Below are 26,855 nucleotides of genomic sequence, written 5' to 3'. Positions count from 1 at the left end.
AGTTCAATACTTCCTCAAAAACCAATAGGGTTGGGGTAAGGTTTTCAATCTAATTTTGGGGGAGGATCTACCCCAGTGGTGGGATTCAAATTTTTTTACTACCAGTTCTGTGGGTGTGGCTTGGTGGGCATGGCAGGGGAAGGATATTATAAAATCTCAGTTCCCTCCCTACTCCAAGGGAAGGTTACTGCAAAATCTCTATTCCCTCCCCACTCTAGTGGAAGGATACTGCAAAATCTCTATTTCCTATCCACTCCAATGGAAGGATACTGCAAAATATCTATTCCCTCCCCATTATAGGGGAAGTATACTGCAAAATCTCCATTCCCCCCCCTACTCCATGGGAAGATTACTATAAAATCCCCATTCCCTCCTGATCAGCTGGGAGTCGGGAGGCAGAGAATAGATGGGGGTGGGGCCAGTCAGAGGTGGTATTTACTGGTTCTCCGAATTACTCAAAATTTCCACTACCAGTTCTCCAGAACTGGTCAGAACCTGCTCAATGCCACCTCTCATCTGCCCTAGAAAAGGGGGTGGATGACTGAGAAGGCTTTTCACCACAGTTCCTGAAAGAGAATGGAAACAGATTCTCAATCTTAGACAGAAGGTGGTTCTACTGTTATCCAGGTCCCCAAATCAAATAGTTGTGCCTTTGGAAAGAGAGTTGGTATTATCTGGTAGCTTAAAAAAGATATCCAAGCAAGGATATGTCCTTCTTATTGAACAGAATAACAGAGTTGTAAGGGACCTTGGAGGTTTTCTAGTCCAATCCCCTGCTATAGCAGGAAACCTTACACATTTTAGACTAGCCTCCAGAAGTTATGAATGCTCCAATGCTGGAAGTTTAAAGAAGATATTGGACAACTATTTGTCTGAAATGGTATAACGTTTCCTGCCTGAGCAGGGGGTTGGACTAGAAGACCTCCAAGGTCCCTTACAACTCTGTTATTCTGTTATTAAATGGTTGTCCAATCTCTTAAAAATTTCCATTGATGGAGGACCCACAACTTCTGAAGGCAAGTCATTCCACTGGTTAATTGTCCTCATTGTCAGGAAGTTTCTCCTTAGTTCTAGATTGGTTCTCTCCTTGATTAGTTTCCATCCATTACTTCTTGTTCTGCCTTCAGGTGTTTTGGAGAATACGTTGATCCCCTCTTTGTTGGAACACTGCTATCATGTCACCCCTGGTCCTTCTCACTCCAGCTATTTGCTTGTCCATATAGCAATAGAAACATGGGCCCATTTCAGAACATAGCTTGTGCCTTCTATTTACCTGACTTTCTGCTTCCATCTGCATGACACAATGAACTATGCAGCATTTTATGAATATCTATATCTCAGAAAAATATAAAATACAAAACCCAAAGGGAAAAAAATTAAAAAGACAGAGGGAAGGGTGGAGATAGAGCAAAATTGTAGAGTTGAAACTAAAACTAAGGCCGTTTACACCCTCCCCAGGCTTCAGGAAAGCCTCCAAAGCCTGGGGAAGGCAGAAAATGGGCATACCAGGCCTACTGGAAGTTCAGAAATGGGCCATTTCCAGCTTCTGGAGAGCTACCAGCAGACCAGGGGAGGCCATTTTCGCCCTCCCCAGGCTTCAGGAGAGGGGGGAGTCATGCACAAATGTGGGGGGGCAGCGGAGGTGTGTCATGCGTACAAGTGCGGGGGCAGTGGGGGGGTCGTACGTGCATATGCAGGGGGCACACAGGGGGTTGAATTATGGGTATGGGCACACGAGCCAAAAAAGGTTAGCCATCACTGCTCTAGGAAGAACTCTCAGTAGAATTATCTCCAGCTGATCCTAGCCTTAATCACACATAGAAGTGACTGTTGATTATTGTTGAAAAGCCAGTAATAATCAACCAGTGAGGTAGAGATCAGTCTAATTTGGAGGAGGCGGAAATGGTGCTCCAGAGAAAGGGGTGCATGACTGAGAAGTCTTGTCCCCACAGACCCTGAAGATGACATTCCTTAAGAGCATTGCAAGAGATTACCCTTCCCAACCTTATTGTGTTGCCAGTATGATTAGTATAATTACTAAGACTGTTTTTCCTATTACTAGAAGACTGGGGGGATTACAGTTAAATTAGGGACACTGAACCGTAGCTTAATAACCCGAATTCCAAATTACACTTACAATTATTTATTTATGGTCCCAGGCCAATAAAAAATAATTGCTCTTTATTTCTGAAGTTTGATTCCAAATCATCCTATAGCTCAACATTGAGATGGAGAAAGTCACTTTGTAACAAGCAAATTGAAATTTTATTGTCTCTTACTCTGTCTGTCCATCCATCCGTCCATCCATCCATCCATCCAATGAGGAAAAAGGAAATTGTCTGTCTGTCTGTCTGTCTGTCTATCTATCTATCTATCTATCTATCTATCTATCTATCTATCTATCTATCTATCTATCATCACTCTATCTAGTGTGAAGGAAAAGAAAATATCTGTTTGTCTATATGTCTATCTATATCTAGACGGAAAAGAGAATATCTATCATCTATCTTTCTATCATCTATCACTCTCTATCTATTGTGAAGGAAAATATATCTATCTATCTATCTATCTATCTATCTATCTATCTATCTATCTATCTATCTATCTATCTATCATCTATCTATCTATCTATCTATCTATCACTATCTAGTGTGAAGGAAAAGAGAATATCTGTCTGTCTATCTGTCTATCTATATCTACACGGAAAAGAGAATATCTATCATCTATCTATCTTTCTATCATCTATCACTCTCTATCTATTGTGAAGGAAAATAGAATATCTGTCTCTATCTATCTATCTATCTATCTATCTATCTATCTATCCATCCATCCATCCATCCATCCATCCATCCATCTATCACTCTCTATCTAGTGTGAAGAAAAAGAGAATGTCTGTCTGTCTGTCTGTCTGTCTGTCTGTCTGCTGTCTGTTTGGTTATCTATCTATCTATCTATCTATCTATCTATCTATCTATCTATCTATCTCTCTCTCTCTATCTATCTGGACAGAAAAGAGAATATCTATCTATCAATCAATCTCTACTGTGAAGGAAAAGATAATATCGGTCTGTGTGTTTGTCTGTGTCTGTCCATCCGTCCATCAAATGAGATTTGAATATGTAAAAGAACCTTACCTCTTGAGGAAAGTCAGTATGGATGGTGGAAGGCTCTAAATATTGTAAAAAGAAAAGAGAAAGAAATTCAGTAAAATGTCCTTTTTGCCATCTCTGCCTGGTTTCAACCATGCACCAGCCCTGCAGAGGCCCGGCATCAAAAAGCTCCTTGTTCCTCAATGGCAGCTTTTCTTGAAAGCTCTGCAGATGCTAATCCTTTCCTGGCCAGCTTTCAACAAACAATTTTTCCTGGTCTTTTTTCACTGTTCCATACTTCGGTGCTCCCTATGGCTGAAAGCAAGCGAGCAGCGCCTCCCTTGCCCTGCTGGGGCTCTTCAGCACAGTTAGGAATTATCAATCTCATAAGTTTTAATGCACTATTCATGCGCAATTGCCTACTCCGAACATTATGGGGGTTGCAGCAGCTGCCGGGGTGGAGATTGCCATTGGTTTGAACTCAGCTTTTCTGCTGAATCTACTTCATCTTGGGCCCTGCCTAGATATAGCCATGCAATTCTCCAAAGCCACATTCTGTTAAGTGCATCACATTTCATCTCAAAGGGAACTTTCTATGCCCCAGAATTCTTCTCCTGCTCAGGCTAAAATTGGATTGCAAGAAGAATTTCCAGCTCTTTTTCCACTCTTAATTGTAATAAAGTCATATTGTTCTCTGATACTCAGTACGGGGACATTAGCTACTTTTTTGCATGACGTTTAAGTAGAAAACAAGAGCTACCAGAAGACATTACTGCCTATCCATTCCACAGTGGAGTCTAATTTGGAAGATTGCGAATTCTAGTTTCATTAAAATCCCTGGCCATTTTCTTTTACCACTTGGCTGTTCTACAAAATGAATTCTCATTTACATGGGAACAGGCTGAATAAGATTATAACAGGGGAGTGGTGTTTTTTTTCCAGGACCTCAGATTATAACAAGAACTCTGCTTTTGATTTTATGTTGTTTTATAAAATGATCTCAGATCGTTTCCGAGTTAATTCAAGTAATGTTTTGGAAATTTCACCCCTACCAGAGTTACTTTCTTTTAAGAAAATAACAACCTTGTCTGGATGCCTTAAGTCTTTGGCATCCGTGCCAGGGCTGGTGGAAGTTACAAATGGAAAATGCATCTGGAAGCCGACCCTATTGAAAATAGTAAATAGTCCTCCTTTAGGGACGGTTCACAGTTACAACAGTGATGAAAAAGTAACTTGGCGACCAATTCTCTCAATTGCAACCTTGATAGGTCTATAAAACAAAGGAAAGCTGAAATTAGAGCATAAGCACACAATCATGGTTTCATTTAGCAACCATTTTGTTTAACAAGTTGTGGTTGCTAAATGAGGACTACCTGTACAGATTAGAACTTGAGTTTGGATGTGCTTCCCGTTGAGTACATCTGAGTGCACAATCCAGTATATCTAAATCTACATTGAAATTTGCATCTGATATACAGGTAGTCCTCTACTTACAACCATTTCTTTAGTGACTGTTCAAACTTACAACCTCACTAAAAAAAGGGGACTTACTATCAGTTCTTGCATTTACAACCATTACAGCATGCTGCAGTCATATGATCAACATTCAGATCAATCAGCATATATTTATGATGGTTGAAGTGAGAAACTCCCACCCAGTTTTTGATAATCAAATTCCGTGAGGAAAGCCTGATTTACTTTACAACCAGATAATTCACTGAATAACTACAGTGATTCACTTAACAGCCATCACAAAAAGGTCATAAAATTAACAACCTCCTTGTTCAGCAACAAAATTTCTGATCCCAATTGTGGTGAGAACTAGCTAAAAGTGTAAGGACTGAAGATAGTCAACAAAGAGGATCAGGGGACTGGTAGCTAAAACATAAAAGGAATGGTTGCAGGAACTGGGTATGTCTAGTTTGATGAAAAGAAAGACTAGGGGGGACATGATAGCAGTGTTCCAATATCTCAGGGGTTGCCACAAAGAAGAGGGAGTCAAGCTATTCTCCAAAGTCCCTGAGGGCAGAACAAGAATCAATGGGTGGAAATGAATCAAGTTGGGAAGCAACTTAGAACTGAGGAGAAATTTCCTAACAGTGAGGACAATTAATCAGTGGAACAACTTGCCTCCAGTAGTTGTGAATGTTCCAACACCGGAAGTTTTAAAGAAAATGTTGAATAACCATTTGTCTGAAATGGTATATGGTTTCCTGCCTAAGTAGGGGGTTGGACTAGACCTTCAAGGTCTCTTCCAACTCTGTTATTCTATTCTAGTCTGTGGCCTTTCTGGCAGAGGGCAGAAAAATAAAATACGACATACAGAAACAGCTATCCTCTGATAGGGACATGATAGAGAGGTGTTGCTTCTCCAGTGTCTGCCACATATGCTTTCCAGCAGCACTCTAAGCCAGGGGTCTCCAAACCTGGCCACTTTAAGACTTGTGGCCTTCCAGCTCCAACGGTCCTTGGAGGAAGCAAACTACCTAGACCCCTTCCAGTCTGGCTTCAGGCCCGGTTACAGCACAGAAACCGCTTTGGTCGCATTGATGGATGATCTTTGGAGAGCCAGAGATGAAGGACGTTCCTCCATCCTGGTCCTCCTTGACCTCTCAGCGGCTTTCGATACCATCGACCATGGTATCCTTCTGCGACGACTGCGGGAGGTGGGAGTGGGAGGCACCGTGCTACGGTGGTTCTCCTCCTACCTCTCGGACAGGTCGCAGTCGGTGTTAGTGGGGGGGCAGAGATCGTCCCCTAGGCCCCTAAATTATGGGGTGCCTCAGGGCTCGGTCTTATCCCCCCTACTATTTAACATCTACATGAAACCGCTGGGAGAGATCATCCGCAGGCACGGGATTAGATACCATCAATATGCGGACGATACTCAATTGTATCTGTCCGCCCCGTGCCAACTCAATGAAGCGGTAGACGTGATGAGCCGAGGCCTTGAGGCCGTTATGGACTGGATGAGGGTTAACAAGCTTGTGCTCAACCCAGAAAAGACCGAGTGGCTGTTGTGTTTCCCTCCCAAAGATTTGGCTACTATTCCACCACTCAGGCTGGGGGGTCAAATTTTATACCCCTCAGAGAGGGTTCGCAACTTGGGAGTCCTCCTGGATCCACAGCTGTCATTTGACCACCACTTAACGGCTGTGACCAGGGGGGCATTCGCCCAGGTTCGCCTGGTGCGCCAGTTGCAACCCTACCTGAATCGGGAGGCTCTCACAACAGTCACTCGGGCCCTCGTGACCTCTAGGCTGGAATACTGCAATGTGCTCTACATGGGGCTGCCCTTGAGGAGCATCCGGCGACTTCAGCTAGTGCAGAATGCAGCCGCGCGAGTGATTGCGGGTGCACCCCGATTCACCCGCATAACACCTATCCTCCGCGAGCTGCGCTGGCTACCTGTTGATCTCCGGATGCGCTTCAAGGTGCTATTAATCACCCATAAAGCCCTACATGGCAGTGGATCTGGATACTTGAGAGACCGCCTTCTGCCAATTACATCCCTGCGACCGATAAGATCTCATAGATTAGGCCTCCTCCGTATTCCATCGGCCAGCCAGTGTCGGCTGGCAACTACAAGGAGGAGGGCCTTCTCAGCAGTAGCCCCGACCCTTTGGAACGAGCTCCCCGTGGAGATTCGTACCCTCTCCACCGTCCAAGCCTTCCGCATAGCCTTGAAGAACTGGCTCGCCCGTCAGGCCTGGGGATAGGATAGTTACCCCTCCCGAATGATGAATGTATGTTGCTTGCTATTTTATTACATGTTTTGTCCTAATGTCTGTATTCCCCCTTCCCAGTTTTTGTGTGAGCCGCCCTGAGTCCCCTTAGGGAAAAGGGCGGCCTACAAATTCTAATAAAATTCTAAATTCTAAAAAATTGTGGACTTCAGTGCTCAAAATTACTCAGACAGCCAGGCTGAAGTCCCCAAGTCTTAAAATTCTTCTTTGTTGTTGTTAGTTGTGAAGTCCTGTCTGATCCATTGTGACCCCATGGACAACATTCCTCCAGGCCTTCCTGTCCTCTATCATCCTCTGGAGTCCATTGAAGCTCATGCCTCCTGCTTCAGTGACTCCATACAGCCACCTCATTCTCTGTCGTCATCCTTCTTCTTTTGCCCTCAATCTTTCCCAGCATGAGGCTCTTCTCCAGGGAGTCCTTCTTCCTTCTCATTAGGTGGCCAAAGTATTTGAGTTTCCTCTTCAGGATCTAGATTTCTAAAGAGCAGTCAGTGTTGATTCTCCTCTAGGACTGACCGGTTTGATTGCCTTGTAGTCCAAGGGACTCGCAGGAGTCTTCTCCAGCACCAGAGTTCAAAGGCCTCCATTCTTTGGCGCTCAGCCTTCCTTGTGGTCCAACTTTCCACATTCTTCTTAGGGTAGTAAAATTTTCCCTCTGAAGTTCTGGTTTTGGCTTCTAGGCAGCTTCCCTTCCCTTGGGGACAATCTTCCACTTTACTGGTTTGTTGGGAGGAAACTGTGGCTAAACCACACCGCCTCGTTTCTCACATATGTGCCTTTAGCTGCAACCAGAATTTGGCCAGGAAACAGAGATGTTGCCTTGCAGACAACCAAGTTATTGTCATGAGATCTCTAACAGAGCCATCCTACGGAATCCCACTGAATCGGGTACCACTCCCCAAGAAAGGAGCCTTCAGGAACTTAGCAACAGGCTAAGTTGCCCACATTTCATACCTAGGAAGGGGAAAAAATGGGATTCAAGTGAAACATTTCATAAAGTAATGTGTTTTATTTTTTATTATTATGTTGACCCAGGGGCTTCCACTCAGTGGACCATCTTAAAAAGTGCTCAAACTGCCCAAGGCTGATTGCTTAGATTTTATTTTTATTCTTATTTTAGCACTCATTATAAAATGCCCTTGTGGTTCATAGGTGAATGGCCAGTTAATAGTTCCTGTACATTTGTATGCCTCTAGGAATGGATTATGCAACAGACATCCTTTTTAAAAAAAAATTGGGGAGGGGGCACAATATTTTATCAGGGGAAACAGCTCCTTAGGCAAGATGACTGCAGATCTTCTAAAAGGCAAAATACGTCTGCATGAGGAGGAGGAGAAGAAGGGGGGCTTCCCATCACAGTAGCTTTTTAGGACTTATATAAAAGACAATTTGCTCTAAAACGAAGGAATGGAATAAGAGGCTCAATAAATTGGGACATTGCCCCAAATAATCTAAGGCTTTAAATGCAGAGATTTATATTTTTTTTAAAAAACTGAGCAGGGCTGCTGGCTTGCATATCCTCAAGTATGTCTCAAAGATGCTTTTTCAAAAGGCAAAGGGACTTTGTTTCTCCTTGAAAATGTTTTGCTTCTTCAAGAAGCTTCTTCAGTCCTGAGAGGAGGAGAGAGGAAAGGGGAGAGAAGGAAGGAAGAGCAAAGGAGAAGAAGGAGGGGAGGTTTAGAAAGAGAAGGAGAGAGGGTAGGAGGAGGAGGAGGAAGAGAGGAGTAGGGGAGAGGCAAGGGAAGAAGGAAAGGGTAAGGGGAGGAGGAAGGAAGATAGTAGAGAAGGGAGGGAGAGTGAAAAGAAAAGAAAAAGTAGGGTGGTGACAATACAAAATAGATGCACGGGATGGTAAGCAAAACAACCCAGATTGAATATTTTAATCTTTTATATGGAAAAACAAATATGTAAAAGTGATAAAGATAAACAAGAACAATAACTATGTGAATGTATACCTGTAACTATATATAAGAGAATAAAAATAAAAACTTATTTAAAAAAGAAGCTTCTTCAGTTATGACTAAATGGTGGAAGATGAAAGGATTTGGCTTGAAAGTGGGGTCAAAGAGGCCATCTACATTAAGAGTGAACATCTTTCTCTCAACAGAGGGAGATGGATATGACACCACCTATCTCCTGTTTGTGGGACACAGTGGCTCAGTGGCTAAGACGCAGAGCTTGTTGATCAGAAAGGTCAGCAGTCCGGCGGTTCAAATCCCTAGTGCTGTGTAACAGAGTGAGCTACCATTACTTGTCCCAGCTTCTGCCAACCTAACAGTTCGAAAGTAGATGCAAGTAGAAAAATGCAAGTAGGAAAAATAGGGACCACCTTTGGTGAGAAGGTGACAGCGTTCCGGCATTTAGTCATGCTGGCCACATGACCATGGAGACGTCTTTGGACAGTGCTGGCTCTTCGGCTTTGAAACGGAAATGAGCATGGGGCCCTAGAGTTGGGAACAACTAGCACATATGTGCAAGGGGAACCTTTACCTTTACCTTTTATCTCCTGTCTACAACACAGTCCTTTCAGCAGTTCCAAGAAGGCTCCACACCCACTTGCACTATTAAGGTGACCCTGAGGACACAGATCAACCTCCAAGTGGCCTCAACAATTCTCATAAAGAGTGCTAATAACCAGATGACTTCAAGGAATGTGAATCCTTCCATCCTCCACTATTCAATCAGAACTAAAGAATCTTCTTAGATGAGAAGCAAAATGCTTTGAAGGAAAAACAAACTGCAGTTGCCATTTGAAAAAGCACCTATGGGTCAACCATGACCTGGATGACTGAGAATCTCCATAGATGTATCCTGAAGTAGGCAAAAGTTTTAAGTAACCACCAAAGATCACTCAAAACCACAAGGATATGCAGGCCAAGTAGCCCGGTTAATTTTTCTTTGGCGTCAATTCAGGTCGGCCTAGACTGACAATCTCAACTGACTCCAAAGAGCTTTGACCCATTTTACAATCTTTCTTGCATTAGTGGTTCACTGAATCCCTATACTTTTTACATTAGTAGCACAATTGTAAAGTGAATCTGGCTTCCCCATTCCCCATTTGCTTGTCAGAAGATCACAAAAGGTGATCAAATGGCCCAGGGACACAGCAACCATCATCAACATAAGCTAGTTGCTATGCGTGCAAATCTTGATTATGTGACCATCGGGATGCTGCAAATGAGAAAAATGCTCATAAGTCTCTTTTTTTCAGTTCTGTTGTGACTGAATGGTCATTAAATGAATGGTTGTATGTTGAGGATTACCTGTATAAGCTTTGAATGTTGCAGTAACTCCATCTGGATCATTTCCTGTTTCATGATTGTTGCTTTTCTTTTTTCTTTTTTTTTTTCAGTGTCCTCCATGTGAGAAGGGGTCATCATATGCAAATGTAAGTAAGAGTTTGATGTTCCTGTCACTCTGAGATTCCAACAAACTTTGAATGAAGGGAAGTGATCTCCCTTGAATGTTAGCTTGAACTGGCACTCAACTGAACTTATAATTTCAATATGCAGTGTTTGGCTTTTTAACAGTGGTCCTTCCCTTATAAGTCCTCAACTTATAACCTATCAAGCTCCAGCATTTTCTTTTATATATATATTTTATTATGTTTTCATTCTATACAATCACATATTCACTGTGCTTAATCAGGGCATATAACATTGAATATAGAAAATGCCCTCTACAATACAAACCCAGTATACCACCTTGACCCGCCATACACCCTCTTTCAACCCCCTCCAACTTTCATTCTTCCTTCTCACACACCCCTCTACGCCTACTTCCCCTCCCCTTCTTTCTAACCTTAACCCTATCACTCCCTCTCCATTCCCTCCCTCCCTTCTCCTCCTCCTCTCTCTCACCTTCTCCACCCTCCTTCTTCTTTCACTCGACTCTTTCCTTCGGTATCTATTACCTTCCAGTATATTTGGTTTGTTCTATTTTCGCACTAACATTGAAAAGCCACAGTATACAAATACAATCATGGAATTTAACACATATTGTATTTCCCCCCTCCCCCCTCCCCCTAAATCCCCACCTCCCTTCCCTCCCCCCGACTTCCCAAAGACCATACATGGTATAACTTTTGAACAATCACAGTCTAAAATATCTCTACATTGAACTCAGCTTCTTACTGTTACCCAAATTTTAAACAATTTAAATTATTACTGATACTAAGCATGAGCTATCTGGAGTTTCTTAGTCCCATATTTACTTTTTATGTAATCAATCCATTTTTTCCAGTCTCGTTTATATCTCTCGTTTGAATGTTCTTTGAGATATGCTGAGATTTTGGCCATTTCGGCTAAGTTCATAACTTTCAAAGTCCATTCTTGAATTGTAGGTAAATCTTTCTTCTTCCAATACTGCGCCACCAAGAGTCTTGCTGCCGTTATTAAATACAGAACCAAATTAGTCTCTGCTGCTGTAAAATCAATACATATACCCAGTAAAAACAACTGGGGGGTAAATTTTATCCTTCTTTTAAAGATGTTTTGCAGGATCCACCATATTTTTATCCAAAATGCCTTGACATTACGACATGTCCACCATATATGAAAATATGTAGCATCACAAGAACCACATCTCCAACATTTAGGTTGAACATTTGGATACATAGAGGCAAGCTTTTTAGGATCTAGGTGCCATCTATAAAACATCTTATAAAAATTTTCTCTCAAGTTTTGTGCTTGTGTAAATTTCACATTTCTTACCCAGATTCTTTCCCATGTTTCAAGCATTATTGGTTCCTCGATATTCTGAGCCCATTTTATCATACAATCCTTAATCAGTTCCGTTTCAGAATCCATCTGTACTAATACATTATATATCCTTTTTATATGCATTGAGCTTTGATCTCTTATTTGTTTAAACAAATTATCCTCAACTTTTACAAAGCCAATTTTTTGATCTGTTTTCCACCTAGCCTGTAGTTGACCATACTGAAACCACGTTTGAACTACCTTCTCTTCTTTAAGTACCTCTAAAGATTTTAGTTCCATCACCCCTTTTTCTGAGATAAGAAGTTGTCTATAGGTGGTTCTATCGTGTTTTTGTTCTACATTCATATTTTCAATTGCATGTCTAGGAATTGCCCACATGGGCACTTTATCATTTAATTTATGTTGATATTTTTTCCAAACCCGCAATAAAGCATTTCTTAAGATGTGATTTTTAAATTTCTTATCCGTTTTTTTGTTAAATAACAGGTAAGCATGCCAACCATATAACAAGTCATATCCCTCGATATTCAAAATTCTGTCATTAGTTAGATGAATCCAATCACTAATTGCAGATAATGCCACTGCGTCATAGTATAATTTTAAGTTAGGTAATTTCAATCCTCCTCTTTCACGTGCATCTTGCATTATTTTCATCTTTACCCTTGGCTTCTTTCCTGCCCACACAAATTTGTTGATACCCTTCTGCCATTCTAAAAGATTCGCATCTCTTTTAAGTATTGGTAACATTTGAAAAAGAAATAAAAATTTTGGTAAAATGTTCATTTTTACTGCCGCTATTCTACCCAGCAAGGACAAATGCAGTTTTTCCCACCTTTTCAACTCCAACTGTATACTATGCCAAAGTGATTCATAATTATACTTGTATAATTTCCCATTTGAGATTAAAATATTAACTCCAAGATATTTAACTTTTTTAACTACCTCACATCTTAGCATCGCCCCCAGTTCTTCCTTCTGTTTGATAGTCATATTTATAGCTATTATTTTGGTTTTTCCTAGATTTATTTTAAATCCCGAGACTTGACCATATTGATTGATCGTATTCAATAATACCCTACTAGTTTCCTGCGGTTGTTCCAATATTATAACCAGATCATCCGCAAATGCACGGACTCTATATTCTTGCTGTCTAATTTTAATCCCTTTTAGACCGCCCAGGCCCCGTATCTTATTCAACAGTATTTCCAAAGTTATAATAAACAATAATGGGGACAGAGGACAGCCCTGTCTTGTACCTTTTTCAATTTGAAAGGAGTCTGTCAGACTTCCATTGACAATGATCTGGGCTGTTTGCTGCTGATATATTGCACCAATTGACCGTAAAAAACCATCTCCTATCTGCATTTTTTGCAATGTCTTCAGCAGGAATTGCCAATTAACTCGATCAAAGGCTTTCTCCGCATCCAAAAATATGAATGCGGCCGGGATTTGATTGTTCTTTCCCAGGTATTCTAAAGCGTTGATAATTAGTCTAACATTGTCCTTCATCTGTCTGCCCTGTATAAAACCAGTTTGATCGGTATGTATCAGTTGTTGAATTACCCCCATTAGCCTATTTGCTAATATTTTAGTAAAAATTTTATAATCTACATTGAGTAATGAAATAGGTCTGTAATTTTTTGGTTGGGTAAGGTCTTGGTCTTCTTTGGGTATCAACGATATGAACGCAGTCTTCCACGAAGGAGGCACTTTCCCTCCCGATTGAATTTTATTGAATAGTTCTCTGAGGGGTTCTACCATTTCTAACTGTAGATTTTTATAATAAACAGCTGTTAAACCATCTGTGCCTGGTGCTTTCCCTAACTTTAATTGTTTAATTGCCTGCAAAATTTCCCCAGAGGTTATAGGTTGATTCAGCTTATGCCTATGTTCTTCTCTAACTAGGGGGATTTTCTCTTTATCTAGGTATTTGTCTATATCTCCGTCCTTAATTTTATCCCCTTTATACAACTCTGTAAAAAATTCCCGAAATACCTTTTGAATCTCTTCCTGTTGAAACACTTCCTTCCCTCTGTAACACAATTTGGATACATTTCGAGCTTTCCTTTTTTTTCTAATCTGATAAGCCAACCACCTACCGGGTTTATTTGCATTGCAGAAAGTATTATGTTTAGCATATAATAAACTAGTAGCTACCTGGTCAGAGATCAGCAAATCAAACTGAGATTTTAATATAGCAATTGTTTCCCTAATCTTTGTATCTCCTGGATTCAATGTTAATTCTGACTCTTTCCCTTTAATTTCCTCTTCCAATTCTTTTCGTTTTTGCCCTTGTTTGTGTCTATGTATTTTGTTTATATTCATTAATACTCCTCTCATATACGCTTTGCTTGCATCCCATACATATTCCAAAGATGTACCCTTGTTCATATTGAGAACAAAATATTCCGATAGCAATTTTTTACAATCATTAACATACTTTTCATATCTAAATAAATTTTCATTCAACCTCCAGGACCTTCTTGCCTGGGCTACCCTTCCCAATTCCATCCAGACTGGATTATGGTCTGAAAGAACTCTCGCCATAATCTTTGTCTTCTTCACCCTACAAAGTAAATCATTTGTAATTAGTATAAAATCAATCCTTGAAAGAGATTGATGTCTATTGGGAAAAAAGGTAAAGTCATATTCTTCTGCATGCCTCTCGCGCCAAGCGTCTCGCAATTCAAAATCGTCCAGCATGTCAAAAAAGGGTTTGGGTAACTTAGCTCGAAATTTGGTGTTCGGGCGAGCTGTCTTCTTATCTCTTTTGGTGTCGATCACGCCATTCCAGTCACCCAACAATATACAAGACTCAAAGTCCCACTGTACTAATTTAGCGTGAAGATTTCTATAAAATCCATCTTGTTGTTGATTAGGAGCATAAATTCCCAAAAGTAACGTCTTTTTCCCTTCTAAGATTAAATCTAATGCAATATATCTTCCAAAGGGATCTGCTTCAATTAGCTCAGCTTTAATGTCTTTTCTTAAATATACTACTATGCCATTTTTCTTTTCCATGGCTGAGGTCACAAAATGTTGGCCCAGTTTGGGGTTAAACAAATATTTTTGATCGGTTGATTTGATATGAGTTTCTTGCAAGCAAATTATGTCATTCTTAAACTGTTTGAGATAATGAAATATTTTCTTTCTTTTCTGTGGAGAGTTCAGTCCGTTAACATTCCATGTCAAAATCTTAGTTGTCATTTTTGGTTGCCTGAAGCTTTTTTAGAGCCTCCCGCAAGGCCTGTCTCACCTTTGGTTTGGCTCCTCCCACAGCTTCTGAGCTTGTTGCAGTAGCTCCTTGATCAATGGCCAACGATTGTTGAGATTGTTGCATAGTAGCTTGTTTATCCATTTGTCTGGTGGTCTTACGGTTGGATCTTTTTTCCTTGACTCCTTGCCCTTCCGGAAGAGGGAGATGATACATTTTATCTGATGGTTGTGTGGTTTGCTGTTTATCTTGTTCGTCTCGTGGTTTTTCACCATATCCCGAAGGTTCAGGGTATCCCATCTTCAGAATCCTATGATAGAAATCACGAGCTTTCCATACAGAGCTGAGACGATATCTTTGTTTGTCCATTGTAACTATAATACCGAATGGGGCATCCCATCTGTACTGTATCTGACGCTTTCTGAGCTCTTCCACCAGAAAAGCATAATCTCTTCTGGCTCTTAGCATCTGAGGTGGTATTTCTTTCAAAACAATCAGGTCCTGTCCACCAATTTGAAGCTTAGTATTGTAAGACTCTTGTAGTATTATATTTCTAGATTCTCTTGTAACAAAGTATATTACCACGTCTCGGGGAAGTTGCCTTTGTTTTGCCGCCCATGAGTTAACACGAAAAATCCTGTCAATCTCCCAATCAAAATTGGATCCCGGTTTTCCCACCAGACGGTCAAAAGCTTCAGAAAACATTTGCTTTAAGTTCTCCTGCTTTTCTTCACGCAGCCCCCTCACTCTTAATGCAAGCTCCATCTGCTTATACTGTATCATAATAATTTGTTTTTCAGCATTATCAATTTTTTGTTCCACCACTTCAGTTTTGGATATCAGGTTAGTTTTAGCTTCATTGAGAGTTTCTAAATTATCTTCCATTCCAGAAATATATTCTGTTATCACATTTACAATTCCCATCATATTATCATTCTAGGCCTATGAAGCGGTATATAAGTCTACTGCTATTGCTATTGCTATTGCATTCATTTTAGTGACCCTGGTATCGAATTTGTCATATAGAACTTCCATCTCATTCCTTATTTCATCTTTGAAATCTTTAAGCATTTCTAGATTCTGTTCTCTGAATTCTTTAAACATTTCTAAGTTCTGTTCTCTGGATTCTTTGAACATTTCCAGAAAAAATTCTTTTGTTAGTACATCTCCACTAGGAGGCATAGATGGTGGGGGCTGCAACTTTGTACCAGGTATGGGAGACGTTTTTGGAGGTAATTTAACAGAGGTTAATTTGGATGCCATTATATTTTGGTTTTAATTATTTATTCTAAATTACTAATCCACTGTGCTATATGGAGAAAAAGAAATTCCTCCCCCCCCCCTTTTTTCCTTCTTTTTTTTTTTTCCCAAGGGGTTTTACGGAGGATTTCAAAAGAGAAAGTCCGTTTGGAATGTTTGGAATGTCTCTTTATCAACAACAAAAAGTCTTGAAAGCTTTAAGGGAGTAGCTCTAATTAAATTATAAGAAATTGTTTCTTTGATTCTGTAGCAGGAAGCCGGAGATAACAAATGCAGAAGCTGTAAACGCCATTTTGAAGACAATTAAACAAAAGAGGTTTTTATAACATTGAAGCTGGTATTTCAGATAGAGAAAGGTTTTAAAGTTCACAAGTTGGTCTTTGCTCGTATTGATTTTTAATAGTCTCTTTTCTAAAGATTGTCCTAAGGGGGAGGGGTCCTGTCTAGTGCTGTGAATAACAGCTGCGAAGTTCAGGTCGGAGTTGAATGACTCAGCTTTGGGTTGATCCTCCCCCTCCGTCCACAGCTCACAAAAAAACAAACTGTGAACTTCAAAGAAGATTCTTACCAGCTGAGATTCCTCACTGCTTTTTTCTTGTCTGAAAAAAAGAGTTATCTTCTTGATATTGAGTAGATAACGAACCTGAATTCTGGGGGCAGCTCTGTTAAGCTGCCGACCGGCGACAGGCCACTCCCCGGAAGCCAAGCTCCAGCATTTTCAATTAGCATGGTCCTTGTCCACGCTAGCTAGCTAGGAATTCTGAAAATTAGGACCTTAAAGCAGTGTTTCTCAATCTTGGGAATTTGAAGATGAGTGGACTTCAACTGTCAGAATTCCCCAGTCAGCAAGCTGGCTGAGGAAGTCTGGGAGTTGACGTCCACCCATTTTAAAGTTTAGAAACACTGTTGCAGAGAGTAGAGAAGATGTGCGCCAAAAGAATCACTTGGAATCATATGGAAATTCTTGGTGGGACAAGACAGAAGATAGGTGAAGACTCAAGAAGGCAGAGGTAGAATAGATAAGTAGAATAACAGACTTGGAAGGGATCTTTGAGGTGTTCTAGTCCAACCCCCTGTTCAAGCAGGAGACTCTGTACCATCTGAGGCTAATTCAGGCAAATGGTAGATTGAAACAATCCTGATTTTGTGACTGTGGCCATCAGAATATTTGGAACAGCTGTCAATTGTCCCAGTAGGGTGAAATTCAAATCATGGCCTACAGAACCTGGGGACAGACACTGATTACAATGCCAGAAATGAGACTATAAGAGTAAACAATAAAAATGAAGATAGGGGAGAGTCAACCCTAACTAATCTTCATATGCTTGGAATGAAGTCAGAAAAGATTTCTGAGTCAGAAGCTCTTAATGTTGACAAGTTTTTCTTCCTGGCAAGTCTACTGTAAGAGCAGAACAATTTTGGGTTGCTCCAAGGAATTCTTATTATTTTTAGACCAATGGGCCTGCAGAAGATGGCTTGGTAATGAAAAAGATTTTCATTTAACCTATGTTAGGGCTTGCAGCACAAAATATTAGTGCTCCTCCTCTCTAAAAAGCAAGATAATTGGCCACTGTCTTTCAGCCTGTCTTCTTAGCAGCTGTTCCAAGGTCCTGTCATTGCTTACAGTCCTCCAAGAAAGTCTTCTCCTGCTTAATGAGTTTGCTTCAGGGTGGAGCTTAAAGCAAGACACAGGATCAAAGGAAGAATGGCAACTCTAGAGAGAAGGCATGGAAAGTAAACCCAAGCTTTAAAATAACTGGGGGGGGGGGGTTTGGCAGGGGGAGGGGAAAATGATCAATTACTAATGCAATGCAATTCCAGAACAGATGTTCACTGACCATTAAGGGAAATTAGCCAGTCATTCACATATTCACAGAGTCAAAGGGGGTCATTTATGCCATCCTGTGAAACCTACTGTTCCACACAGAAATCCAAATTAAAGGTTTTCTGACAGATGGCTGCCCAGCCTCAGCTTAAATACATTTTGTGAAAGAGTCCAACACTTCCCTTGGTGCTGAGTTCCAAATTATTTTTACTATTAGAAAGTTTTTGCCTATTGTTGAATCAAAACCTATATAATTACTCCATCTCCTGCATTCTGATGTAGAACAATCTCGGTGATTATTTTTGCCATGCTTTTTCAAGAATTTCGTAGAATCAAAGGGTTTTGAAGGTCTTCTAGTCCAACCCTCTGCCCAAGGCAGGAGATCTTATACCAGTGATGGCGAACCTTTTCAGCACCGTGCCAAAAATGGAGCATGCACACTCATCTGGGCCGCAAACCTGGAAGAGGAGCTGCCCAGGGCGCATTTGCACACCAGAAAATGAACTTCCAGTTTCCATTGCACATATGCACATCAGCCAGCTAGTTTTCTGGGTTTCTGGCATGCATATGACAATCAGCTGGCCTGACATGCATGCTTACACAGAAAAATGGAAGACTAGCTCTTCCAGTTTCCGGCACTGCCACACGCACAAAGGCCAGCTGATTGTTGTGCATGCATGCAAAATCTAGAAGACAAATGGGTGATGCCACGCATGCCAGGCAACATGGCTCCATGCACCACTTCGATCATGCATGCCATAGGTTCACCATCATGGCCTTATACCATCCCAAACAAATGGTTGTCCAATCCTTTCTTGAACATCTCCAGCAATGGAGCACCCATAATTCCAGGAGGCAAACTGTTCCATTGATTAATTGTTCTCATTGTCAGGAAATTCTTCTTTCTTTCCAGATTGGATGTCTCTCTGATGAACTTCCACCCATTGCTTTTGTTCTGCCCTTATGTCCATTGGAGAATAAGTTAACTCCCTCTTCCCTATGACAGCCCTTCAAGTATTGGAAGACTTCTATCAGGTCTCCCCTAAACCTTCTCTTAGGCTGGACATGCCAAGTTCCCTTAGCTATTCATCATACGATTTAGATTCCAGACTCCTTATCATCTTTGTTGCTCTTCTCTGCACTCTTTCTAGGGCATAGGCATCTTCTCTGTATCACGAACTGGATGCAGAATTCCAAGTGTAGAGCAGTATAAAAAGGTAAAGGTTCCCCTCGTACATATGTGCTAGTCGTTTCTGACTCTAGGGGGCAGCGCTCATCTCTGTTTCAAAGCTGAAGAGCCAGCGCTGCCGGAAGACATCTCCGTGGTCATGTGGCTGGCAGGACCAAACACCGAAGGCACATGGAGTACTGTTACCTTCCCACCAAAGGTGGCCCTTATTTTGCTACTTGTATTTTTTACATGCTTTGGAACTACTAGGTTGGCAGAAGCTGGGACAAGTAACAGGAACTCATTCTGTTACGCGGCACTAGGGATTCGAACTGCCAAACTACCAACCTTTCTGATCAACAAGCTCAGCATCTTAGCCACTGAGCCACTGCATCCCCTTTAGAGCAGTATAGAGCAGTACTATCACTCCTCATGATTTTTAAGGGGGTCTGTTACATCCTTCCATGATCTTCTCATGATTAAAAGAGCAAAGCTACTTCCATCTCTCTTCCCAGAATTTATTTTCTAGTTCCCTGATTATTCTTGTTGTCTCCTGCATGATGTATTTCATCAAGATCCTCAAGTTGTCATTTTCCCTCCTTATCCCCCAATGGACACTGATGCTTGGACTTCCTTGCTTAAGAATGTATAAGAAAGGATGTCCATAAATTCTCCAGTCTGAGTTTGATACCTGAGAAGATTATATAGTGAATCATAAAGATTTGTAAAAACATTGAAAGCAATGCTAATTATCAGAAATCTGCATAGATAAATGTGTACTTATCTTACATTTTGATCTGATAACTTCCTCAGTAGAACGTGGGAATGGTTTAGACATAATATTTCTTGATTTCAGCAAAGCATTTAACAATGTATCCTTTGATCATAGATAAGTGGCATGAAAAATAGATACCTAGTAGGCTCAAAAGTTGCACCCTGGCTACCTTCTCATTCCTACTTCCTCATCAAATTCAAGTGAGTTACTGAAAGGAGTGCCACAATCCCTGGTTCTTTCATTTCCCTTTTGAGAGATAGGGACATTGTACACCATCTTCCATCATCTCTCACCTTCTTCAGAATTCCTTAAAGATAATATATAAAGGTTTGATCGGACCATTGGCAAGTTCTTCCAATATTATTGCATATACTTCATGTAGTCCTAACGATTTGAATTTTCACTGTAAATACGTATTATCTAATAACGATGCTCAAACACCAAACATTTCTCATGAGCATTTATCAGTTCCAGTCTTCAAGCTTTTCCTTCACTCTGTATTTTATAATAGTTTTGTGAGATACATCCTTCCTTTTCAAAGATGCTATGAAGAAAATGTGGCTGTGTGGGTCTCCAGTATGTTTCCTGCCCCAGTGTAAGTTCTTGGTGCTGATTTTAGAGCCCTGGAACTCTTTTCTGCCCAAAGTCTTTGTTCAACATTAGTGGTTCTTCCTCCAGATTTTCCACCAGGGTGACTTGGCTGCAGGGGGCCCACTTTCCAAAGTGGGCATAGGGATCCAATCCATTGAAAAGGCCCCCCTCTCAATTCACTTTCTCTATGTAATTACAAATAACATGCATAACTGTTGTCATTTGCACAGTAACTGTATTTATTTATTGCCCATCCCCCTCACAATAATGCCATAACTCAACTGATATCACTTGCCCTGTCGGGTACAATAAATCAGAAGCAAGGCAGTTCAAAGGACTGCAGATTTATTGTGTGCCAATGCTCTCTACAAAAATCTGAATTGCTAACAGTCAAGGCAAGTTGGTAGTAGATAAGAGCCAATGGAATTCAAGGTAGGCTGGGCTTAGGTCTCTTATAAGTGAGAAGAGATTCGAGGCTGGCGACATACTTGACTGGCTCCCTCAGGCTCTGCCTGATCGTCTCCTATATATCCTTTTTTATACCCTTGAGGGATTTAGATGATGGTGGAACTGATTATGAGCCATGGTGGTGCAGTGGTTAGAGTGCGGTACTGCAGGCTACTTCTGCTGGCTGTCGGCTGTCTACAATTTGGCAGTTCAGATCTCACCAGGCTCAAGGTTGACTCAGTATTCTATCTTTCTGAGATGGGTAAAATGAGGACCCAGATTGTTGAGGGCAATATGCTGACTCTGTAAACTGCTTAGAGAGAGTTGTAAAGCACTGTAAAGCGGTATATATGTCTAAGTACTATTGCTATTACAATTTTATTTTATTTACTTATTAAATGTTTATGCTGCCCATCTGCCCTATAAAGTAAGTCAGCAAAGAAAATCAAGGTCCGTTTAGCATTAGCTTAAGCTTTCGGTAGCTTTGCATCTAGTTTAATTTTAAGGGCCCACTTTTGTGCTAAGCTAGATAATTTTATCTTCCGTGGTCTATCAACTATTGCATATTTTGGGGATGGTTGTTTGTTTGCTCTAATGTTTTATAGCAACCTTATAGTTTGCTCAAGAATTTTAGTGCTGGGCAGCTTAGACAAATTAAAAACACTGCAGTCCTTCTGCAAAGAGTCTCCCTCTCCTAGTCAGGACTCCCAGTTGTAGCAAGAAGTGACTACAACTGAACGCGAAATGAGGTTGAGCAATCCCATTACCTACTGGGAATAATGGTGAAATCACCGGACCTCTCCATACACAGACAGAGTGTCACAAGACCCAGCAATATCTTTAGATCTTTTTTCTCTTTTGGCAGCTTGACTCCGCTGACTCAAAAGAATTAGCAGCAGCTGCAGAACTGTAACCCTCAATGGATCATTGATTCGTCCATTGATTAAATTGTGCCTGAATCCCAGCCACGCATCTCTTTCCCGGAACCTAGATTTCTCTCTTCTTCCTCCCTGGAAGTTGACTTCTAGCAATTTCTCCCATTCATATGTTTGAGGACATGTGCTTTCCACAAATGACTGTCCACATCCTCCCACCCTCGCCCACCTCTTCTGTTCCTCTCTGGCTTGCCTCCATCAGAACATCTGGATGACTGAAGAACACTCAGGTGGCTTCCAGATGTCAGCAAACATTGCTATGGCAACAACTGAAGGATGACAGGAGACAGTGGCAAGGGAGATTGCAATGCACACTTTCCTTCCACGTCTAGTGGCTGCCTAGTGGTTGCATAGGCATTTGTGGAGGGGGAGTCTCAGGGACAAAGTGGTGCCTTCATGGTTTTCCTGAAGACTGGGATCATCTTGGTAGGCATGGGTGATATGGACCTTCAACTTGAACTTGTAGGGGAACATGGTAATCTCATAACTTCCAACATCAATATTTCTTTTTGTCTGACTCAGAATATGTGTCCCTTTAGTTCAGCATTAGCCACAGACTAATATTGACTCTCCCTGCATTCAGATAAGAAAGAGACTTTTAGATATGCCAGGAATAGAATAGAATAGAATAGAATAAGGAATAGGAACAAGAACAGAACAGAATAGAATAGAATAGAATAGAATAGCAGAGTTGGAAGGGACCTTGAAGGTCTTCTAGTCCAACCCTCTGCTTAGGCAGGAAACCCTACACCACTTCAGACAAATGATTATCCAACATCTTCTTAAAGACTTCCAGTGTTGGAACATTCACAACTTCTGGAGGCAAGCTGTTCCACTGATTAATTGTTGTAACTGTCAGGAAATTTCTCCTCAGTTCTAAGTTGATTAGTTTCCACCCATTGCTTCTTGTTCTACCCTCAGGTAGAACAAATTCCTTGTGTGTCCAATCACACTTGGCCAATAATTCTATTCTATTCTATTCTATTCTATTCTATTCTATTCTTTTCTATTCATCTGTCTGGTCCTCCTGCAGTTTCCCCTTTTGACCCCTTTTGTCTCTCCCTGGGAGGACAGTTGTGTGGATGCCCTACAGGGAGGTGGAGGATTCACAACCCATGGCAGGTGCTCTAGGAAGTCCTCTAGGCAAGCCAACAGTCAGCCAGGAAAAACTACATCACTGCAGACAAATGGTTATCTAACATCTTCTTGAAAACTTCCAGTTTTGGAGCATCCACACCTTGGGAGGCAAGTTGTTCCACTGATTAATTGTTCTAACTGTCAGGAAATTTCTCCTTACGTCAGGGATTAAATCTGGAGTTCTCTGCCTGCTAGTGAGGGCTCTACTATAGAGCTAGGGATTTAAATAAAGTTAGAAATCTTTATTCCAAGAGTTGAGAAGGACCCAGGCCATTTACCTGTCTCAAAATCTTACCTTCCATTAAGACCCGCATCCAAAAGTATAGGAATGTGTGAATCCAATTCCCCTTATGTTTTTTTTAAGTTAGAGGTTCAGATCTCAGGGTGAAATCAGGTGAAAAATATACGCAGGACGTTTTGTGTGCTAGCCAATATTTTCAATAGCTGCTGCTGGCCAACAAAGGAAGATAGAAGAGACCAAAATTTGGATAATAACAACAATAACATCAGCAGTGCAACATAGAACAGCTTACATTACCTTTAACACCATCAAGTTACAACATCTGGTCCTTGTGAGGGATTTGATAGGTGGATTTAAAAAAAGCCAAACCCAATCTAAACATTTAAACTAACTGTGCCACCAGCTTCAATCATATCATATCCTAGTTGGTTATCCTGGTCTTATCCAATGTTTTATCATCTTGGAAGCCACCTCGAGGCATTGGCATCAGGCAGTTTCTGAATTTGTTAAACAAACAACTGCAAAGCCACATTTCTACCTACTGAGCAGTTTTGCAGCCCAAGCAAATGGGGACTTTAATAAGCCATTAATAGGCTACCCCTGGCCAACTGCACAAATCTTCTGAACTGTATCTCTCTGCTACATTGAAGTCAAATCTTCTGCCCCAAGTCTTCCCTCCTTTTGTACATCATGCCAATTTCTTATTAGCAGAGCAAAATAGAGAAAGTTGATTTGAGTGTTTTTGATGGTTGTTTTGAGTTTGGTTGCTGCTGGGCAGGCAGCCAAAAACTAGGAAGCAGCAAGAGGAGGAATGGCTCCATAAATCAGCTCCCCTAGGATGAGAAAAAGGTTTTCTGCATGTGAGAATGTCTGGAAGAGATGGAGGCTATTGGCTGAGGTACTGTCTGCTGCTATGCTGGAGATACAAGCCCTAAAATTGCTCCTCTGCTTATGAAAGGAGAGGACATGGAAGGAGAGAAACCAAGGGTGAAATTAAAACCACCTCGGCCCAGCTCGGGAGAGGTGATAGGAACAATTTGAAGTGGTAAAAATTGCCCCTGGTTGGCCCCGCCCACACCCTCTTCCATGCTGGCTGGGGAATTCTGAGAGTTGAAAACCACAAGTGTGTGTTTGTGTGTTTGTGTGTTTGTGTGTTTGTGTGTTTGTGTGTTTGTGTGTTTGTGTGTTTGTGTGTTTGTGTGTTTGTGTGTTTGTGTGTTTGTGTGTTTATGTTTATGTTTATGTTTATGTTTATGTTTATGTTTATGTTTATGTTTATGTTTATGTTTATGTTTATGTTTATGTTTATGTTTATGTTTATGTTTATGTTTATGTTTATGTTTATGTTTATGTTTATGTTTATGTTTATGTTTATGTTTATGTTTATGTTTATGTTTATGTTTATGTTTATGTTTATGTTTATGTTTATGTTTATGTTTATGTTTATGTTTATGTTTATGTTTATGTTTATGTTTATGTTTATGTTTATGTTTATGTTTATGTTTATGTTTATGTTTATGTTTATGTTTATGTTTATGTTTATGTTATTCATTAAACATGAAACTCAGCCAACTGAACATTCAAAAATGCATCACAAATACCATTGACTGGTGCTAATGGTTGATACGGTTTGCTGCCAGTGTCCTAGGTATCAACCAAGTATCTTCTTAAAATGTTCCAAGTAGCGCAGTTTTTTGCAGTTTTGCTGCTGTTATTGCAGTGGTGGAAGCTGCAATTTGTTGATGTATCTTATAAAATTCTTGGACATGCTGCCAAGTGCCCCGATGACAATGGGTATCACTGTTACATGCTTCATCCATAGCTGTGTAGTTTTGATGTCCAGCTCACGATATTTCATGATTTTTTCTAGTTCTTTTTCTTTGACTCTGGCATCTCCAGGAACAGCAATATCAATAAACTGCCATAAAAAAGTTCATAACGTTTATGAACGTGGCATAAACGTTTCCATATAATGATTGGATCTTACAATTACATTTTATATCCATTACATACAGTAGGTATGTGTACTTGGTCAGATTACCTGTCCATTGATCCTTTAGTTTATATAATTACTAACCATACAAATACATATCAGATTCCTACCTATCACACCTTCTTAATACCATATTTTCCACTTCTTAACTTGTCTGATTTCTAACCATCGGTACCAGGGGTGGGTTCCTACTGGTCCTTGCCAGTCCTTGCGGACCGGTTGGTCGGTGAACCCAGAAGTAATTAACTTCCGGAAACACCAGCAATGTTCCCTCTAAGGTGCGTGGCTCCGGGCCACACACGTGGCAAGAAAACACAGCACAGATATTTCTAACTGCCGCGCAGTGATGTCTGTCACAGGCTCTGGAAGCTGAGGGGCCTCAGAAAATCTAGGGTTAGCAGGGGCGCGGGGACAGCGGCAGGAGCTTACATGGCACAGCCGGTCTCCTAGGACCTCCTAGGTGCTGGCTATGCTGCTCATTACCGTCAGTCATCCTGTTTTCAGCAAAGCAAGTGCGGGGAAGTCCTTTGCAGGCGGCTAGAACTGGCCACCCGCAAAGGACCTCCCCAGACTTGTTTTATTGAGCACTGGGTGACTGATGGTAGTTTGTGCCAGCCGTGGCCACTCAAACTAGCATCAGTCACCCCGTGTTCAGCAAAACAAGCCCGGGGAGGTCCTTTGTGGGCAGCCAATCCTAGCTGCTTGTGCCTGGCGCTGCAGCTGAAGTAAACCACCAAAGCCCCTGCCACCACCGGAATATCTGCTTCCGCCTCCTCCTCCTCCAACAGCACTGCCAGATTTTCCACCCAATGCTGCGGCTGAGGTGAAGCCACCAAAGCTCCCGCCAGCACCCCCACCCATGGCAGTGGTGCCTCCCCCTCTGCTCGGAGCACCTGAGCTGGGCCCCATGTTACCCCTCCTCCTCCACCATGCTTTTGAGGAGCCATGAGGCCGCAGGAGCCAATAGAAAGGCGGTGGAGGAGGCGGGAGCAGGAAAAAATGGCCTCATGGCTTCTCAAAAGCACGGCGGAGGAGGAGGAGGTGGCAGGGGTAACACAGAGCCCAGCTCAGGTGCTCCGAGCAGAGGGGGAGGGGCCACCGCTGCTGCCACAGGCGGGGGCGCCAGCAGGAGCTTGGCGGCTTCACCTCAGCTGCAGCACCTGGCAGCAAATGTGGTGGTGCTGTTGGAGGAGGAGGCAGCAGCAGTTATTCTGGTGGCGGCGGGGGCTCGTCGGCATCTTCAGCGGCAGCCCCGTCCCCTGTGAAAAAAATGAAGATGAAGCAGATCCGCGCAGATGATGTCACCGCAACATGACTGGAGAAGGAATTTGGGAGTTGAAGTCCACAAGTCTTAAAGCTGTCAGGTTTGAAGACCCCTAGTTTTTTTCCCTAAAGGGTTAGGGGTACAAGGAGCTTGTAACTTGACAGCTTTAAGACTTGCATGCTTCAGTGCCAGAGTTTCTGAATAGGTACTTGGACCGACCTAAGTACTAATTCCTAATTTCATATCCGGTCACATGGGCAGCAAGCCACTCCCATTCGGTCACATGGGTGGCAAACCACTCCCACAAAGGAGGCCACACCCACAGAGTAGGTTCCAACAATTTTTGAAACCCACCACTGATCGGTACCATTGTCCCAGATTTCATGATGTTCCATCTCACCCTTGTCTTTGCGCTTTAGAGTCAGTCTATCCATGTCTGTATCTTATTT

At 41.6% G+C, this 26,855-nt stretch overlaps 1 protein-coding gene across 1 annotated transcript in view; it reads left to right on the top strand.

Moving 5' to 3' along the window:
- Positions 1 to 26,855, top strand: part of LOC106548014 (collagen alpha-1(XVI) chain) — a 203,597-nt gene that overhangs the window by 127,801 nt on the left and 48,941 nt on the right. Inside the window, exon 10 of the mRNA XM_087728047.1 lies at positions 10,188 to 10,223. Within this exon, the coding sequence (XP_087584173.1) occupies positions 10,188 to 10,223 (36 nt within the window). The remainder of the gene's footprint in view (positions 1 to 10,187; positions 10,224 to 26,855) is intronic.

This window comes from Thamnophis sirtalis, unplaced genomic scaffold, assembly GCF_051295495.1.
Source record: "Thamnophis sirtalis isolate CommonGarterSnake01/CBP01778 unplaced genomic scaffold, rThaSir2_p1.2 scaffold_13, whole genome shotgun sequence".
Classification (NCBI taxonomy): domain Eukaryota; kingdom Metazoa; phylum Chordata; class Lepidosauria; order Squamata; family Natricidae; genus Thamnophis; species Thamnophis sirtalis.
The sequence above is the reverse complement of the archived record's forward strand: the minus strand, read 5'-3'. Positions and strand labels throughout refer to the sequence as shown.